A 16,829-nucleotide genomic window follows, 5' to 3' on the forward strand; every position below is an offset into this window, starting at 1 on the left:
CAAGTCCCCTCTCTAAATAGATCCTACGGTCCCAGCCCCTACAAGTCCCCTCTCTAAATAGATCCTATGGTCCCAGCCCCTACAAGTCTCCTCTCTAAAGAGATCCTATGGTCCCAGCCCCTACAAGTCCCCTCTCTAAAGAGATCCTATGGTCCCACCCCCTACAAGTCCCCTCTCTAAATAGATCCTATGGTCCCAGCCCCTACAAGTCCCCTCTCTAAAGAGATCCTATGGTCCCAGCCCCTACAAGTCCCCTCTCTAAATAGATCCTATGGTCCCAGCCCCTACAAGTCCCCTCTCTAAATAGATCCTATGGTCCCAGCCCCTACAAGTCCCCTCTCTAAAGAGATCCTATGGTCCCAGCCCCTACAAGTCCCCTCTCTAAATAGATCCTATGGTCCCAGCCCCTACAAGTCCCCTCTCTAAATAGATCCTATTGTCCCAGCCCCTACAAGTCCCCTCTCTAAAGAGATCCTATGGTCCCAGCCCCTACAAGTCCCCTCTCTAAAGAGATCCTATGGTCCCAGCCCCTACAAGTCCCCTCTCTAAATAGATCCTATGGTCCCAGCCCCTACAAGTCCCCTCTCTAAATAGATCCTATGGTCCCAGCCCCTACACGTCTCCTCTCTAAATAGATCCTATGGTCCCAGCCCCTACAAGTCCCCTCTCTAAATAGATCCTATGGTCCCATTCCCTACAAGTCCCCTCTCTAAATAGATCCTATGGTCCCAGCCCCTACAAGTCCCCTCTCTAAATAGATCCTATGGTCCCATTCCCTACAAGTCCCCTCTCTAAATAGATCCTATGGTCCCAGCCCCTACAAGTCCCCTCTCTAAATAGATCCTATGGTCCCAGCCCCTACAAGTCTCCTCTCTAAAGAGATCCTATGGTCCCAGCCCCTACAAGTCTCCTCTCTAAATAGATCCTATGGTCCCAGCCCCTACAAGTCTCCTCTCTAAATAGATCCTATGGTCCCATTCCCTACAAGTCCCCTCTCTAAAGAGATCCTATGGTCCCAGCCCCTACAAGTCCCCTCTCTAAATAGACCCTATGGTCCCAGCCCCTACAACCCCTCTCTAAATAGATCCTATGGTCCCAGCCCCTACAAGTCCCCTCTCTAAATAGATCCTATGGTCCCAGCCCCTACAAGTCCCCTCTCGCATAACGGCCCTCCAACCAATTTCCAGTCTCCTGATACCTTACAGCTTTGATCAGTCCTGACCAGCCCTGTCCTTTGCTATTTCCGCTGGAGCCACCACGTTGATGGACTAACCTACTCCCTCTCTCTATATTCTTTATACTGAAGGCTTATAGCCTGGCTGGGCTTCCTCAATTACTTTTTATTAGGTCCTAAGAATATGCAAATTGAACCACTTCAACGGTGTGTGTTTTTTGATGGAAGAATACAAATCACGAGAGCAATTTCACTGATGAATGTAACACTTCAGAAACAGAAAGGATTGATGACATTGTGTAGTAGTGACGAAGAGAGAGAGAGACGGAGAGAGAGAGAGAGAGAGAGAGAGGGGGGATAGATAGAGAGGGAGAGAGAGAGAGAGAGAGAGAGAGAAATGGAGAGACAGCGAGAGAGAGAGACGGGGAGAGAGAGAGAGAGAGAGAGAGAGAGAGAGAGAGAGAGAGAGAGAGAGAGAGAGAGAGAGAGAGAGAGACAGAGAGACAGACAGAAAGAGCGAGAGAGCGAGAGAGATGGGGAGGGAGAGAGAGACAGAGAGAGAGAGACGGGGAGGGAGAGAGAGAGAGACAGAAAGAGCGAGAGAGATGGGGGGAGAGAGAGAGAGAGAGAGAGAGAGAAAGAGAGACCTGTGATGTTATATTGTAGGGACTGATTTACTAGTCTCTAAACTCATCGTTGAACTTTAGTGGGATGTCATCTTTAACAACTTCAGGCCAGTGAAGCACCATCTAAAGCAGTAACCATGGTAACCATGCAGCTCACAGTAGAGTAGAGTAGAGTAGAGTACAGTACAGTGGAGTACAGTACAGTACAGTACAGTACAGTACAGTACAGTACAGTACAGTACAGTACAGTACAGTAGAGTAGAGTAGAGTACAGTACAGTGGAGTACAGTAGAGTAGAGTACAGTAGAGTACAGTAGAGTGCAGTAGAGTGCAGTGGAGTAGAGTAGAGTACAGTAGAGTACAGTACAGTAGAGTACAGTGGAGTAGAATACAGTACAGTAGAGTACAGTGGAGTAGAATACAGTACAGTGGAATACAGTACAGTAGAGTACAGTAGAGTACAGTGGAGTACAGTACAGTACAGTACAGTAGAGTACAGTAGAGTAGAGTAGAGTAGAGTAGAGTAGAGTAGAGTAGAGTAGAGTAGAGTACAGTAGAGTAGAGTAGAGTACAGTACAGTGGAGTACAGTGGAGTACAGTGGAGTAGAGTACAGTAGAGTACAGTAGAGTAGAGTAGAGTAGAGTAGAGTAGAGTAGAGTACAGTAGAGTACAGTACACCGCTATTAGCCAATAGAAACACATTGAATAACAGACAGTCATTACTGCTATTAGCCAATAGAAACACATTGAATAACAGGTAGTCCTTACTGCTATTAGCCAATAGAAACACATTGAATAACAGATAGTCATTACTGCTATTAGCCAATAGAAACACATTGAATAACAGGTAGTCCTTACTGCTATTAGCCAATAGAAACACATAGAATAACAGATAGTCCTTACTGCTATCAACCAATAGAAACACATTGAATAACAGACAGTCCTTACTGCTATTAGCCAATAGAAACACATTGAATAACAGATAGTCCTTACTGCTATTAGCCAATAGAAACACATTGAATAACAGTTCTTACTGCTATTAGCCAATAGAAACACATTGAATAACAGTCCTTACTGCTATTAGCCAATAGAAACACATTGAATAACAGATAGTCCTTACTGCTATTAGCCAATAGAAACACATTGAATAACAGATAGCCCTTACTGCTATTAGCCAATAGAAACACATTGAATAACAGTCCTTACTGTTATTAACCAATAGAAACACATTGAATAACAGTCCTTACTGTTATTAACCAATAGAAACACATTGAATAACAGATAGTCCTTACTGCTATTAGCCAATAGAAACACATTGAATAACAGATAGTCCTTACTGCTATTAGCCAATAGAAACACATTGAATAACAGTCCTTACTGCTATTAGCCAATATAAACACATTGAATAACAGATAGTCCTTACTGCTATTAGCCAATAGAAACACATTGAATAACAGATAGTCATTACTGCTATTAGCCAATAGAAACACATTGAATAACAGACAGTCCTTACTGCTATTAGCCAATAGAAACACATTGAATAACAGACAGCCCTTACTGCTATTAGCCAATAGAAACACATTGAATAACAGATAGTCCTTACTGCTATTAACCAATAGAAACACATTGAATAACAGACAGTCCTTACTGCTATTAGCCAATAGAAACACATTGAATAACAGATAGTCCTTACTGCTATTAACCAATAGAAACACATTGAATAACAGACAGTCCTTACTGCTATTAACCAATAGAAACACATTGAATAACAGACAGTCCTTACTGCTATTAGCCAATAGGAACACATTGAATAACAGTCCTTCCTGCTATTAACCAATAGAAACACATTGAACAACAGTCCTTCCTGCTATTAGCCAATAGAAACACATTGAATAACAGTTCTTACTGCTATTAACCAATAGGAACACATTGAATAACAGATAGTCCTTACTGCTATTAGCCAATAGAAACACATTGAATAACAGTTCTTACTGCTATTAACCAATAGGAACACATTGAATAACAGATAGTCCTTACTGCTATTAACCAATAGAAACACATTGAATAACAGACAGTCCTTACTGCTATTAGCCAATAGAAACACATTGAATAACAGACAGTCCTTACTGCTATTAGCCAATAGAAACACATTGAATAACAGATAGTCCTTACTGCTATTAGCCAATAGAAACACATGGAATGACAGACAGTCCTTACTGCTATTAGCCAATAGAAACACATTGAATAACAGATAGTCCTTACTGCTATTAGCCAATAGAAACACATTGAACAACAGATAGTCCTTACTGCTATTAGCCAATAGAAACACATTGAATAACAGACAGTCCTTACTGATATTAGCCAATAGAAACACATGGAACAACAGATAGTCCTTACTGCTATTAGCCAATAGAAACACATTGAATAACAGATAGTCACTACTGCTATTAGCCAATAGAAACACATTGAATAACAGATAGTCCTTACTGCTATTAGCCAATAGAAACACATTGAATAACAGATAGTCCTTACTGCTATTAACCAATAGAAACACATTGAACAACAGTCCTTCCTGCTATTAGCCAATAGAAACACATTGAATAACAGACCTTCCTGTTATTAGCCAATAGAAACACATAGAATAACAGACAGTCCTTACTGCTATTAACCAATAGAAACACATTGAATAACAGATAGTCCTTACTGCTATTAGCCAATAGAAACACATTGAATAACAGATAGTCCTTACTGCTATTAACCAATAGGAACACATTGAATAACAGTTCTTACTGCTATTAACCAATAGGAACACATTGAATAACAGATAGTCCTTACTGCTATTAGCCAATAGAAACACATTGAATAACAGTCCTTCCTGCTATTAGCCAATAGAAACACATTGAATAACAGTCCTTACTGCTATTAGCCAATAGAAACACATTGAATAACAGACAGTCCTTACTGCTATTAACCAATAGAAACACATTGAATAACAGATAGTCATTACTGCTATTAGCCAATAGAAACACATTGAATAACAGATAGTCCTTACTGCTATTAGCCAATAGAAACACATTGAATAACAGACAGTCCTTACTGCTATTAGCCAATAGGAACACATTGAATAACAGATAGTCCTTACTGCTATTAGCCAATAGGAACACATTGAATAACAGATAGTCCTTACTGCTATTAGCCAATAGAAACACATTGAATAACAGACAGTCCTTACTGCTATTAGCCAATAGGAACACATTGAATAACAGATAGTCCTTACTGCTATTAGCCAATAGGAACACATTGAATAACAGATAGTCCTTACTGCTATTAGCCAATAGGAACACATTGAATAACAGATAGTCCTTACTGCTATTAGCCAATAGGAACACATTGAATAACAGATTCACTACATGGAAAAACATATATTATATCTGACAGATACTATATAAGAAAGGTCAGGATTTAAAATTTGATTTAACCCTTTATTTCTTGCCACTAAACAGTCTCCATATATATATACTTCCATCAATTGTTTCAACTGATGCCGGGGACCTTTCAGATTAGTCTTGTGAGGCCTGTGGGCGTCCTGGATCAAAACAACCGATTGGTGAGAGTCTCACCTTTCCACGGGAGGGTCAGATTAGTCTTATGAGGCCTGTGGGCGTCCTGGATCAAAACAACCGATTGGTGAGAGTCTCACCTTTCCACGGGAGGGTCAGATTAGTCTTGTGAGGCCTTTGGGTCGAGACGGGCCTGGATCAAAACAACCGATTGGTGAGAGTCTCACCTTTCCACAGACGGGTCAGATTAGTGTGTAGCCCAAACTGTTCACACGCTACAGGCAGAAGTTGGCAGATCGGCTGTAACCGACTTCAGACGAGTACTAAGATGCTTGTGGGGGATCGTAGAGCAAACCAGAGAACACCATGGTGTAAGTCTACGGAAGGGGGGTGAGAACCATGAGCCTCCTAGGTTTTGTATTGAAGTCAATGTAGCCAGAGGAGGATGGAAGCTAGCTGTCCTCCGGCTACACCACAGTGCTACCCTACAGCGCGCTGTTGAGGCTATTGTAGACCTTTATTACAAAACAGTGTGTTTTAATCAGTTATTTGGTGACTCGTGCTCGGGCTGAAGCACACTCTGTCTCTTGTTAGGCAGAGACACAGAGAGAGAGAGAGAGAGAGAGAGAGAGAGAGAGAGAGAGAGAGAGAGAGAGAGAGAGAGAGAGAGAGAGAGAGAGAGTAATGGCCTCTATTCATTATTAGGCCAGTTGATTTTCATTTACTCTTGGCTCCAACAATTAAAGGGAGCAGCTGCAGAGGTGATGAAGAGACTGGGACAGTCAGAGGTCACCTACTGCTTTAAGTGATAAATTAAATACTATCATCAACGCCCTGAACTCACCCCTCCTTCCCTCCCTCTCTCTCTCTCTCTCTCTGTCTCGCTCTTTCTCTTTCTCTTTCTCTTTCTCTTTCTCTCTCTCTCTCTCTCTCTCTCTCTCTCTCTCTCTCTCTCTCTCTCTCTCTCTCTCTCTCTCTCTCTCTCTCTCTCTCTCTCTCTCTCTCTGCCCCTCTCTCTCTCTCTCTCTGTCTCCCTGTCTCTCTCTCTCTCTCTCTCTCTCTCTCTCTCTTTCTCGATTATAGGCAGTATTTTTTAAAGTTTAAAGTTTTTTGATAATATCTTTTTATAACAGCCATATGAAATACCAATAATTAGAAATAGTATTTTATAGCACCTTCTTCTAGTCAAACATGAAAAACACGGGACAGACGGTGGACAGTCCACTTGGCCCGTCTCAACCCGATTGACACACAGACCAGAAGCAGAACTAAACACATATTGGTATTATAGGACCCAACCTAATGTATTAGTGGACTATTCATCTGTGTTGAGAACGCCCCCCCACCCCCACCCCACCACCACCTCCTCCTCCTCCATCGGTCTTCCAGAGAGTGACCCCCCCCACCACCACCACCTCCTCCTCCATCGGTCTTCCAGAGAGTGACCCCCCCCCCACCCCCCCCACCACCTCCTCCTCCATCAGTCTTCCAGAGAGTGAGGATGGAAGTGAGGAGGGGAGAGGAGAGTGACAAACACCATTAAAGCTCAGTGCTAATAGAGTGGAAGGTTGAAGCGAGTGACCTCCCCCCCACCACCACCACCTCAGTATCCAGGGGCCATTTAAATGTTGGATGTCTCATTGAATTAGTCTCAGGGTGCGTTCCAAAAAAAAACACTACCCTGGATCCTACGTAGTGCACGTTCTTTCGATCAGACCCCCCCCCCCCCCAGTGCACTGTGAAGGGAATAGAGTGGCGTTGGGGATGTGCACTCCCAGTGTGAAAGACAAAGCTCTGCCTAATGCTAATGAGCCTAGACATGCAATACTGCTGATTGCTCTGATATAATTACAATAATATTGCAGCCGCGGCTAATAACAAAGAGGAGGGGAATAAATAACAGGGAAGGAGAACTTAATAGCCGAACACTAAAACAGGCTCCCTTTCAGATGTGCTAAGGCCAGCGCTTTCTGTTAACTCATGGGCCGCTGATCATCTGAATATTGATGTCCTGGATGGATGGTGCTATAGGTGATTGCTCTCCTCTCCTCTCCTCTCCTCTCCTCTCCTCTCCTCTCCTCTCCTCTCCTCTCCTCTCCTCTCCCCTCTTCTCCTCCCCTCTCCACTCCCCTCTTCTCCTCTCCTATCCTCTCCTCTACCCTCCTCTCTCCTCCCCCACTTCCTTCTCCTCTCCTCTCCTCTCCCCTCCTCTTCCCTCTTCTTCTCTCCACTCCCCTCTTCTCCTCCCCTCTCCACTCCCCTCTCCACTCCCCTCTTCTCCTCTCCTATTTCCTCCCCAACTTCCCTTCCCTCCCCTCTCCTCTCCACCCCTCTCCTCTCCACTCCTCCCCTTCCCTCCTCTCTCCTCCCCTTCCCTCCTCTTTCCTCTCCACCCCTCTCCTCTCCACTCCTCCCCTTCCCTCCTCTCTCCTCTCCACCCCTCTCCTCTCCTCTCCACCCCTCTCCTCTCCTCTCTCCCCCCTATCTCCTCCACCCTCCACTCCACTCCTCTCCTCTCTTCTCCACTCATCCCCTCTCCTCTCCTCTCCCATCTCAGAGGCAGCATTTTAATATACATTATTTATCTAACAAAAAGGAATAGGTTTGTGAGGGTCTTAGGGACTTTACCTGAATGTCTTCAGCCCCCTGAGGTTAAAGAGGTGCACCTTCTTCACCACACTGTCATTGTGAAGGGACCATTTCATGACCTCAGGGATGTCCACGCCGAGGAACTTGAAGCTTTTGACCCTCTCCTCTGTGGCCCCATCGATGTGGATGGGGGCGTGATCTCTCTGCTTTCTCCTTAACGTTAAGGGAGAGATTATTTTCCTGGCACCACTCCTCCAAGGCATTCAACTCCTCTCCGTAAGCCGTCTCGTCATTGTTGGTAATCAGGCCTACCACTGTTGTGCCAACAGCAAACTTGACGGTTGAGTTGGAGACGTGTCTGGCTATGCAGTCATGGGTGAACAGGGAGAACAAGAGGGGGCTGAGCACATACCCCTGTGGGACTCCCGTGTTGAGAATCAGCGTTTACGGAGGTGTTGTTGCCTACCTTCACCACCTGGGGTCAGCCCATCAGCATGTCCAGGACCCAATTGCACAGGGAGGGGTTCAAACCCAGGGTCCTGAGCTTATTGGTATTCCTTTTGTCCAGGATGGATAGGGCAGTGTGCAGTGTGATGGCGATTGCATCATCCGTGGATCTGTTGAGGCGGTACGCAAATTGAAGTGAGTCTAGGGTGTCGGATCAGGCGGAGGTGATATGATCCTTAACTAGCCTCTCAAAGCACTTCATGATGACAGAAGTCAATAGTCATTTATATCAGTCACTTTTGCTTTCTTGGTTACAGGAACAATGGTGGACATCTTGAAGCAAGTGGGGACAACAGACTGGGATGGTGAGAGATTGACTATGTCCTTAATAAATTCTGACAACAGACGGGGATGGTGAGAGATTGACTATGTCGTTAATAAATCCTGACAACAGACTGGGATGGTGAGAGATTGACTATGTCCTTAATAAGTTCTGACAACAGACAGCCGTTTGTCTGTCCAGGACTACCATCTAATCTCCTACAGCCGTTTGTCTGTCCAGGACTACCATCTTTTCTCCTACCGCCATTTGTCTGTCCAGGACTACCATCTAATCTCCTACAGCCGTTTGTCTGTCCAGGACTACCATCTAATCTCCTACCGCCGTTTGTCTGTCCAGGACTACCATCTAATCTCCTACAGCTGTTTGTCTGTCCAGGACTACCATCTAATCTCCTAGAGCTGTTTGTCTGTCCAGGACTACCATCTAATCTCCTACAGCCGTTTGTCTGTCCAGGACTACCATCTAATCTCCTACAGCCGTTTGTCTGTCCAGGACTACCATCTAATCTCCTACAGTCGTTTGTCTGTCCAGGACTACCATCTAATCTCCTACAGCCGTTTGTGTGTCCAGGACTACCATCTAATCTCCTACAGTCGTTTGTCTGTCCAGGACTACCATCTAATCTCCTTACAGCCGTTTGTCTGTCCAGGACTACCATCTAATCTCCTACAGCCGTTTGTCTGTCCAGGACTACCATCTAATCTCCTACAGCCGTTTGTCTGTCCAGGACTACCATCTAATCTCCTACAGTCGTTTGTCTGTCCAGGACTACCATCTAATCTCCTTACAGCCGTTTGTCTGTCCAGGACTACCATCTAATCTCCTACAGCCGTTTGTCTGTCCAGGACTACCATCTAATCTCCTACAGCTGTTTGTCTGTCCAGGACTACCATCTAATCTCCTACAGCCGTTTGTCTGTCCAGGACTACCATCTAATCTACTACAGCCGTTTGTCTGTCCAGGACTACCATCTAATCTCCTACATCCGTTTGTCTGTCCAGGACTACCATCTAATCTCTTACCGCCGTTTGTCTGTCCAGGACTACCATCTAATCTCCTTACAGCCGTTTGTCTGTCCAGGACTACCATCTAATCTCCTACAGCCGTTTGTCTGTCCAGGACTAACATCTAATCTCCTACCGCCGTTTGTCTGTCCAGGACTACCATCTAATCTCCTTACAGCCGTTTGTCTGTCCAGGACTACCATCTAATCCCCTACAGCCGTCTGTCTGTCCAGGACTACCATCTAATCTCCTTACAGCCGTTTGTCTGTCCAGGACTACCATCTAATCTCCTTACAGCCGTTTGTCTGTCCAGGACTACCATCTAATCTCCTACAGCCGTTTGTCTGTCCAGGACTACCATCTAATCCCCTACAGCCGTTTGTCTGTCCAGGACTACCATCTAATCTCCTACAGCCGTCTGTCTGTCCAGGACTACCATCTAATCTCCTTACAGCCGTTTGTCTGTCCAGGACTACCATCTAATCTCCTACAGCCGTTTGTCTGTCCAGGACTACCATCTAATCTCCTACATCCGTTTGTCTGTCCAGGACTACCATCTAATCTCTTACCGCCGTTTGTCTGTCCAGGACTACCATCTAATCTCCTTACAGCCGTTTGTCTGTCCAGGACTACCATCTAATCTCCTACAGCCGTTTGTCTGTCCAGGACTACCATCTAATCCCCTACAGCCGTTTGTCTGTCCAGGACTACCATCTAATCTCCTAGAGCCGTTTGTCTGTCCAGGACTACCATCTAATCTCCTACAGTCGTTTTTTTTCCCAGGACTACCATCTAATCTCCTAGAGCCGTTTGTCTGTCCAGGACTACCATCTAATCTCCTACAGCCGTTTGTCTGTCCAGGACTACCATCTAATCTCCTACAGCCGTTTGTCTGTCCAGGACTACCATCTAATCTCCTACAGCTGTTTGTCTGTCCAGGACTACCATCTAATCTCCTACAGCTGTTTGTCTGTCCAGGACTACCATCTAATCTCCTACAGCTGTTTGTCTGTCCAGGACTACCATCTAATCTCCTACAGCTGTTTGTCTGTCCAGGACTACCATCCAATCTCCTACAGCTGTTTGTCTGTCCAGGACTACCATCCAATCTCCTAGAGCCGTTTGTCTGTCCAGGACTACCATCTAATCTCCTACATCCGTTTGTCTGTCCAGGACTACCATCTAATCTCTTACCGCCGTTTGTCTGTCCAGGACTACCATCTAATCTCCTTACAGCCGTTTGTCTGTCCAGGACTACCATCTAATCTCCTACAGCCGTTTGTCTGTCCAGGACTAACATCTAATCTCCTACCGCCGTTTGTCTGTCCAGGACTACCATCTAATCTCCTTACAGCCGTTTGTCTGTCCAGGACTACCATCTAATCCCCTACAGCCGTCTGTCTGTCCAGGACTACCATCTAATCTCCTTACAGCCGTTTGTCTGTCCAGGACTACCATCTAATCTCCTTACAGCCGTTTGTCTGTCCAGGACTACCATCTAATCTCCTACAGCCGTTTGTCTGTCCAGGACTACCATCTAATCCCCTACAGCCGTTTGTCTGTCCAGGACTACCATCTAATCTCCTACAGCCGTTTGTCTGTCCAGGACTAACATCTAATCTCCTACCGCCGTTTGTCTGTCCAGGACTACCATCTAATCTCCTTACAGCCGTTTGTCTGTCCAGGACTACCATCTAATCCCCTACAGCCGTCTGTCTGTCCAGGACTACCATCTAATCTCCTTACAGCCGTTTGTCTGTCCAGGACTACCATCTAATCTCCTTACAGCCGTTTGTCTGTCCAGGACTACCATCTAATCTCCTACAGCCGTTTGTCTGTCCAGGACTACCATCTAATCCCCTACAGCCGTTTGTCTGTCCAGGACTACCATCTAATCTCCTAGAGCCGTTTGTCTGTCCAGGACTACCATCTAATCTCCTACAGTCGTTTTTTTTTCCAGGACTACCATCTAATCTCCTAGAGCCGTTTGTCTGTCCAGGACTACCATCTAATCTCCTACAGCCGTTTGTCTGTCCAGGACTACCATCTAATCTCCTACAGCCGTTTGTCTGTCCAGGACTACCATCTAATCTCCTACAGCTGTTTGTCTGTCCAGGACTACCATCTAATCTCCTACAGCTGTTTGTCTGTCCAGGACTACCATCTAATCTCCTACAGCTGTTTGTCTGTCCAGGACTACCATCTAATCTCCTACAGCTGTTTGTCTGTCCAGGACTACCATCCAATCTCCTACAGCTGTTTGTCTGTCCAGGACTACCATCCAATCTCCTAGAGCCGTTTGTCTGTCCAGGACTACCATCTTATCTCCTTACAGCCGTTTGTCTGTCCAGGACTACCATCTAATCTCCTTACAGCCGTTTGTCTGTCCAGGACTACCATCTAATCTCCTAGAGCCGTTTGTCTGTCCAGGACTACCATCTAATCTCCTACAGCCGTTTGTCTGTCCAGGACTACCATCTAATCTCCTTACAGCCGTTTGTCTGTCCAGGACTACCATCTAATCTCCTTACAGCCGTTTGTCTGTCCAGGACTACCATCTAATCTCCTTGTTTAAACCCAACAATTGATGAGCAGCGTCTCAGCCAGCCAGCCAGCAGAAAACACAACAGGACTTTGCCTTGGGAGTTGTGTGTGTGTGTGTGTGTGTGTGTGTGTGTGTGTGTGTGTGTGTGTGTGTGTGTGTGTGTGTGTGTGTGTGTGTGTGTGTGTGTGTGTGTGTGTGTACTTGTGTGTGTGCATGGAAGATGAGTGTGTGTGACACAGGTGTGATCAACACACCGACACAGTGATGCAGGCTGGGTATAAAAAAAAATAAAAAAACGAAAACCCCTACAGTACAGACAGGAACATTCATCCCACTTCAAATATGTATACAGTGATCCCTCGCCACTTCGCGGTTCACTTATCGCGGATTCGCTATTTCGCGGATTTTCATAATGCATTTTTTATTTTTTTTTGGTGCATTGTGCTCTGCATTCTGATTCGCTAAAAACTCACTCCCGCTTCTTGTATCAAAACATGCTACGAATTGTGCTATCATTTTGTCGTCTCGTGCAGTTATGTGTACGTACATAAAACAGCTTGGCAAATTTACATTAAGTTGGCCAGGAAGGAAGGAAGGACTAACGCTTGGTCGCTTAGCAACCATGGTGCGAATGGCCACTGAACTTAAGCGAGTAGCTGAGGAATGGGACCCTTTGATGAGCCGTTCATTACAGTTCTCCAACGTAATCGATGGTGGCATGTCGGTGTACAAGGATCTTTTTGCAAAGAAGAAAAAAGAGCGACAACAGCTGCCTATCACTATGCTCTTCTCCCGAACAAACACACCTGCACCGCGGGCTTCAGAAGAAGAGAACACTGCAGAGCGCAGTCAGGATGCAGCGGCCCAGTCTGAAGAGCAGTGAAACGGCCTACACGTGAGTCACTGTATTTGTATACATGTAATAGTTGCTAATTGTAAAAAAAAAAAAAGTTTTCTATTTCGCGGATTTCACTTATCGCGGGTCATTTTCGGAACGTAACCCCCGCGATAAACGAGGGATTACTGTACCAGGGCGGAGCGTTTAATGGAACGTCATCCTTGGATCTATGGCTTGTAGAGGTGCACATCATCAGTCTGGTTAGGTGGATTCACAAGGCCCTCTGAGTCCCAAATGGCACCCTATTCCCTACACCGTGCACTACTACTTCCAGAACCCTATGGGACCCCGTGTCCAAAAAGTAGTGCACTTAAAAAGGGGAATAGGGTGTCATTTGAGAGAGTACGCGAGGTGTGTTGTCGCTTCGTCTTCCTCCCCTTTTTGCTCTCTGCCCTCTCTCTATCAGTCTATATCTAGCTGTTCCTGACTAGCCCTGATCTCATAAACCGTTCAATCAATCAAACAGTCGTCTGTCATTCTGTTTCACTACATCATGTCTGGATTATAAAAAGAGGTAGGCTAAAACAACAATTGCGGTGACAGTGAAACACGCGCTGTACTGTGTAGTTAATGTAGGTGTACGGGAGAAATGATGTCGCTCTCATTTTCATATCATCGCTGTCGAGAATGAATGGAGATCTGTAAGCCCGGAGAAGGGCAGATACAGAGAGAACTGCCTGGTGTTTGGCTTCACTTCACTTATTACAATTGTGTCCGGGAATACATTTTGGGTGCGACAGCGATCCAGCGATCTTGAATTGTTCCAGCGGCAGATCCTTCTATTGCATATATTAACCTGTTCCTCTTCTGGCCGTGGTTACCGGCGCTAGGCAGACGACCTGTCAGGATTACCGCAGAACTCATCACGCTGTACACGTGACCCCGGCAACACTCCCAGTGTGTCTGCAAGCAGGGAGACCCCCGTTTCCAATCTAACAAGTTACGAGACATGAGGATGGGGAGGACAAAAATATGATCTATCTATAAATCTATTATAATCCTAAAAAATAAAAAAGAGGTAAATGTAGAGATGAGGGCCTGGCTCGGGAAAAAAATATTTTCTTTTCGACTGTAATTTGCAATTGTAAAACAAGAACAAGCGTTTCGAGAAGAAAAAAAACTCAGTCATCCTCATTTTGTATTTCGAAGAACTGCAAGGGAATAGGAGATTAAAGAGATGTAACTTAGCCTTTTATGTCGTTAAGCAGTCTGCTAATTAGCCCGACGTTAAAAATAAAGGAGCTTTGGGGACGGAATTAATTTGGGGATGAAGAAAAGTTAATGGAGGGAGGAATAAAAAGGAATAAATACGGAATAAAAATACAAGAGAAGGACAATGACCCCCTTGGGGAGAGAAGGAGGGTGGGAGGGGGTCTCCTCATTATGTGTCGCTAGGATATGATGCAAGCAGCTCCTATCAGAGTACAGGAATGGCTTACTGCTCAACATAGAGATGTACTGTTATAGTGGCTTACTGCAGATGTACTGTTATAGTGGCTTACTGCAGATGTACTGTTATAGTGGCTTACTGCAGATGTACTGTTATAGTGGCTTACTGCAGATGTACTGTTATAGTGGCTTACTGCAGATGTACTGTTATAGTGGCTTACTGCAGATGTACTGTTATAGTGGCTTACTGCAGATGTACTGTTATAGTGGCTTACTGCAGATGTACTGTTATAGTGGCTACTGTAACACTAAGGAACAGAGGCCTCTGGGTAACTCTCCACTTCCTCATAGTTCTAGTGTGGAAGTGAGTAACACTGAGGAACAGGGGCCTCTCGATAACTCTCCACCTCCTCATAGTTCTAGTGTGGTAGTGAGTAACACTGAGGAACAGAGGCCTCTCGATAACTCTCCACGTCCTCATAGTTCTAGTGTGGTAGTGAGTAACACTGAGGAACAGGGGCCTCTGAATAACTCTCCACGTCCTCATAGTTCTAGTGTGGTAGTGAGTAACACTGAGGAACAGAGGCCTCTGAATAACTCTCCACCTCCTCATAGTTCTAGTGTGGTAGTGAGTAACACTGAGGAACAGAGGCCTCTGGGTAACTCTCCACGTCCTCATAGTTCTAGTGTGGTAGTGAGTAACACTGAGGAACAGAGGCCTCTGGGTAACTCTCCACCTCCTCATAGTTCTAGTGTGGTAGTGAGTAACACTGAGGAACAGAGGCCTCTCGATAACTCTCCACGTCCTCATAGTTCTAGTGTGGTAGTGAGTAACACTGAGGAACAGGGGCCTCTGAATAACTCTCCACGTCCTCATAGTTCTAGTGTGGTAGTGAGTAACACTGAGGAACAGAGGCCTCTGAATAACTCTCCACTTCCTCATAGTTCTAGTGTGGTAGTGAGTAACACTGAGGAACAGAGGCCTCTGAATAACTCTCCACTTCCTCATAGTTCTAGTGTGGTAGTGAGTAACACTGAGGAACAGAGGCCTCTGGGTAACTCTCCACTTCCTCATAGTTCTAGTGTGGTAGTGAGTAACACTGAGGAACAGAGGCCTCTGGATAACTCTCCACTTCCTCATAGTTCTAGTGTGGTAGTGAGTAACACTGAGGAACAGAGGCCTCTCAATAACTCTCCACTTCCTCATAGTTCTAGTGTGGTAGTGAGTAACACTGAGGAACAGAGGCCTCTGAATAACTCTCCACCTCCTCATAGTTCTAGTGTGGTAGTGAGTAACACTGAGGAACAGAGGCCTCTCAATAACTCTCCACTTCCTCATAGTTCTAGTGTGGTAGTGAGTAACACTGAGGAACAGAGGCCTCTGAATAACTCTCCACCTCCTCATAGTTCTAGTGTGGTAGTGAGTAACACTGAGGAACAGAGGCCTCTGGGTAACTCTCCACGTCCTCATAGTTCTAGTGTGGTAGTGAGTAACACTGAGGAACAGAGGCCTCTGGATAACTCTCCACTTCCTCATAGTTCTAGTGTGGTAGTGAGTAACACTGAGGAACAGAGGCCTCTCAATAACTCTCCACTTCCTCATAGTTCTAGTGTGGTAGTGAGTAACACTGAGGAACAGAGGCCTCTGGATAACTCTCCACTTCCTCATAGTTCTAGTGTGGTAGTGAGTAACAATGAGGAACAGGGGCCTCTCGATAACTCTCCACTTCCTCATAGTTCTAGTGTGGTAGTGAGTAACACTGAGGAACAGAGGCCTCTGGATAACTCTCCACTTCCTCATAGTTCTAGTGTGGTAGTGAGTAACACTGAGGAACAGAGGCCTCTCAATAACTCTCCACTTCCTCATAGTTCTAGTGTGGTAGTGAGTAACACTGAGGAACAGAGGCCTCTGGATAACTCTCCACTTCCTCATAGTTCTAGTGTGGTAGTGAGTAACAATGAGGAACAGGGGCCTCTCGATAACTCTCCACTTCCTCATAGTTCTAGTGTGGTAGTGAGTAACAATGAGGAACAGGGGCCTCTCGATAACTCTCCACTTCCTCATAGTTCTAGTGTGGTAGTGAGTAACAATGAGGAACAGGGGCCTCTCGATAACTCTCCACTTCCTCATAGTTCTAGTGTGGTAGTGAGTAACACTGAGGAACAGAGGCCTCTGAATAACTCTCCACGTCCTCATAGTTCTAGTGTGGTAGTGAGTAACACTGAGGAACAGGGGCCTCTCGATAACTCTCC

The 16,829-nt window shown here is 45.5% G+C and overlaps 1 protein-coding gene across 1 annotated transcript in view; it reads left to right on the plus strand.

Moving 5' to 3' along the window:
- Window positions 1–14,856: 14,856 nt before the first annotated feature.
- LOC139575156 (uncharacterized) overlaps window positions 14,857–16,829 on the plus strand; it is a 2,652-nt gene continuing 679 nt past the window's right edge. Inside the window, exon 1 of the mRNA XM_071400158.1 lies at window positions 14,857–16,829. This exon is cut by the window's right edge and continues 679 nt beyond it. Coding sequence (XP_071256259.1) covers window positions 14,857–16,829 — 1,973 coding nt within the window.

Source organism: Salvelinus alpinus, chromosome 5, assembly GCF_045679555.1.
Source record: "Salvelinus alpinus chromosome 5, SLU_Salpinus.1, whole genome shotgun sequence".
In the NCBI taxonomy this organism is placed as follows: Eukaryota; Metazoa; Chordata; class Actinopteri; order Salmoniformes; family Salmonidae; genus Salvelinus; species Salvelinus alpinus.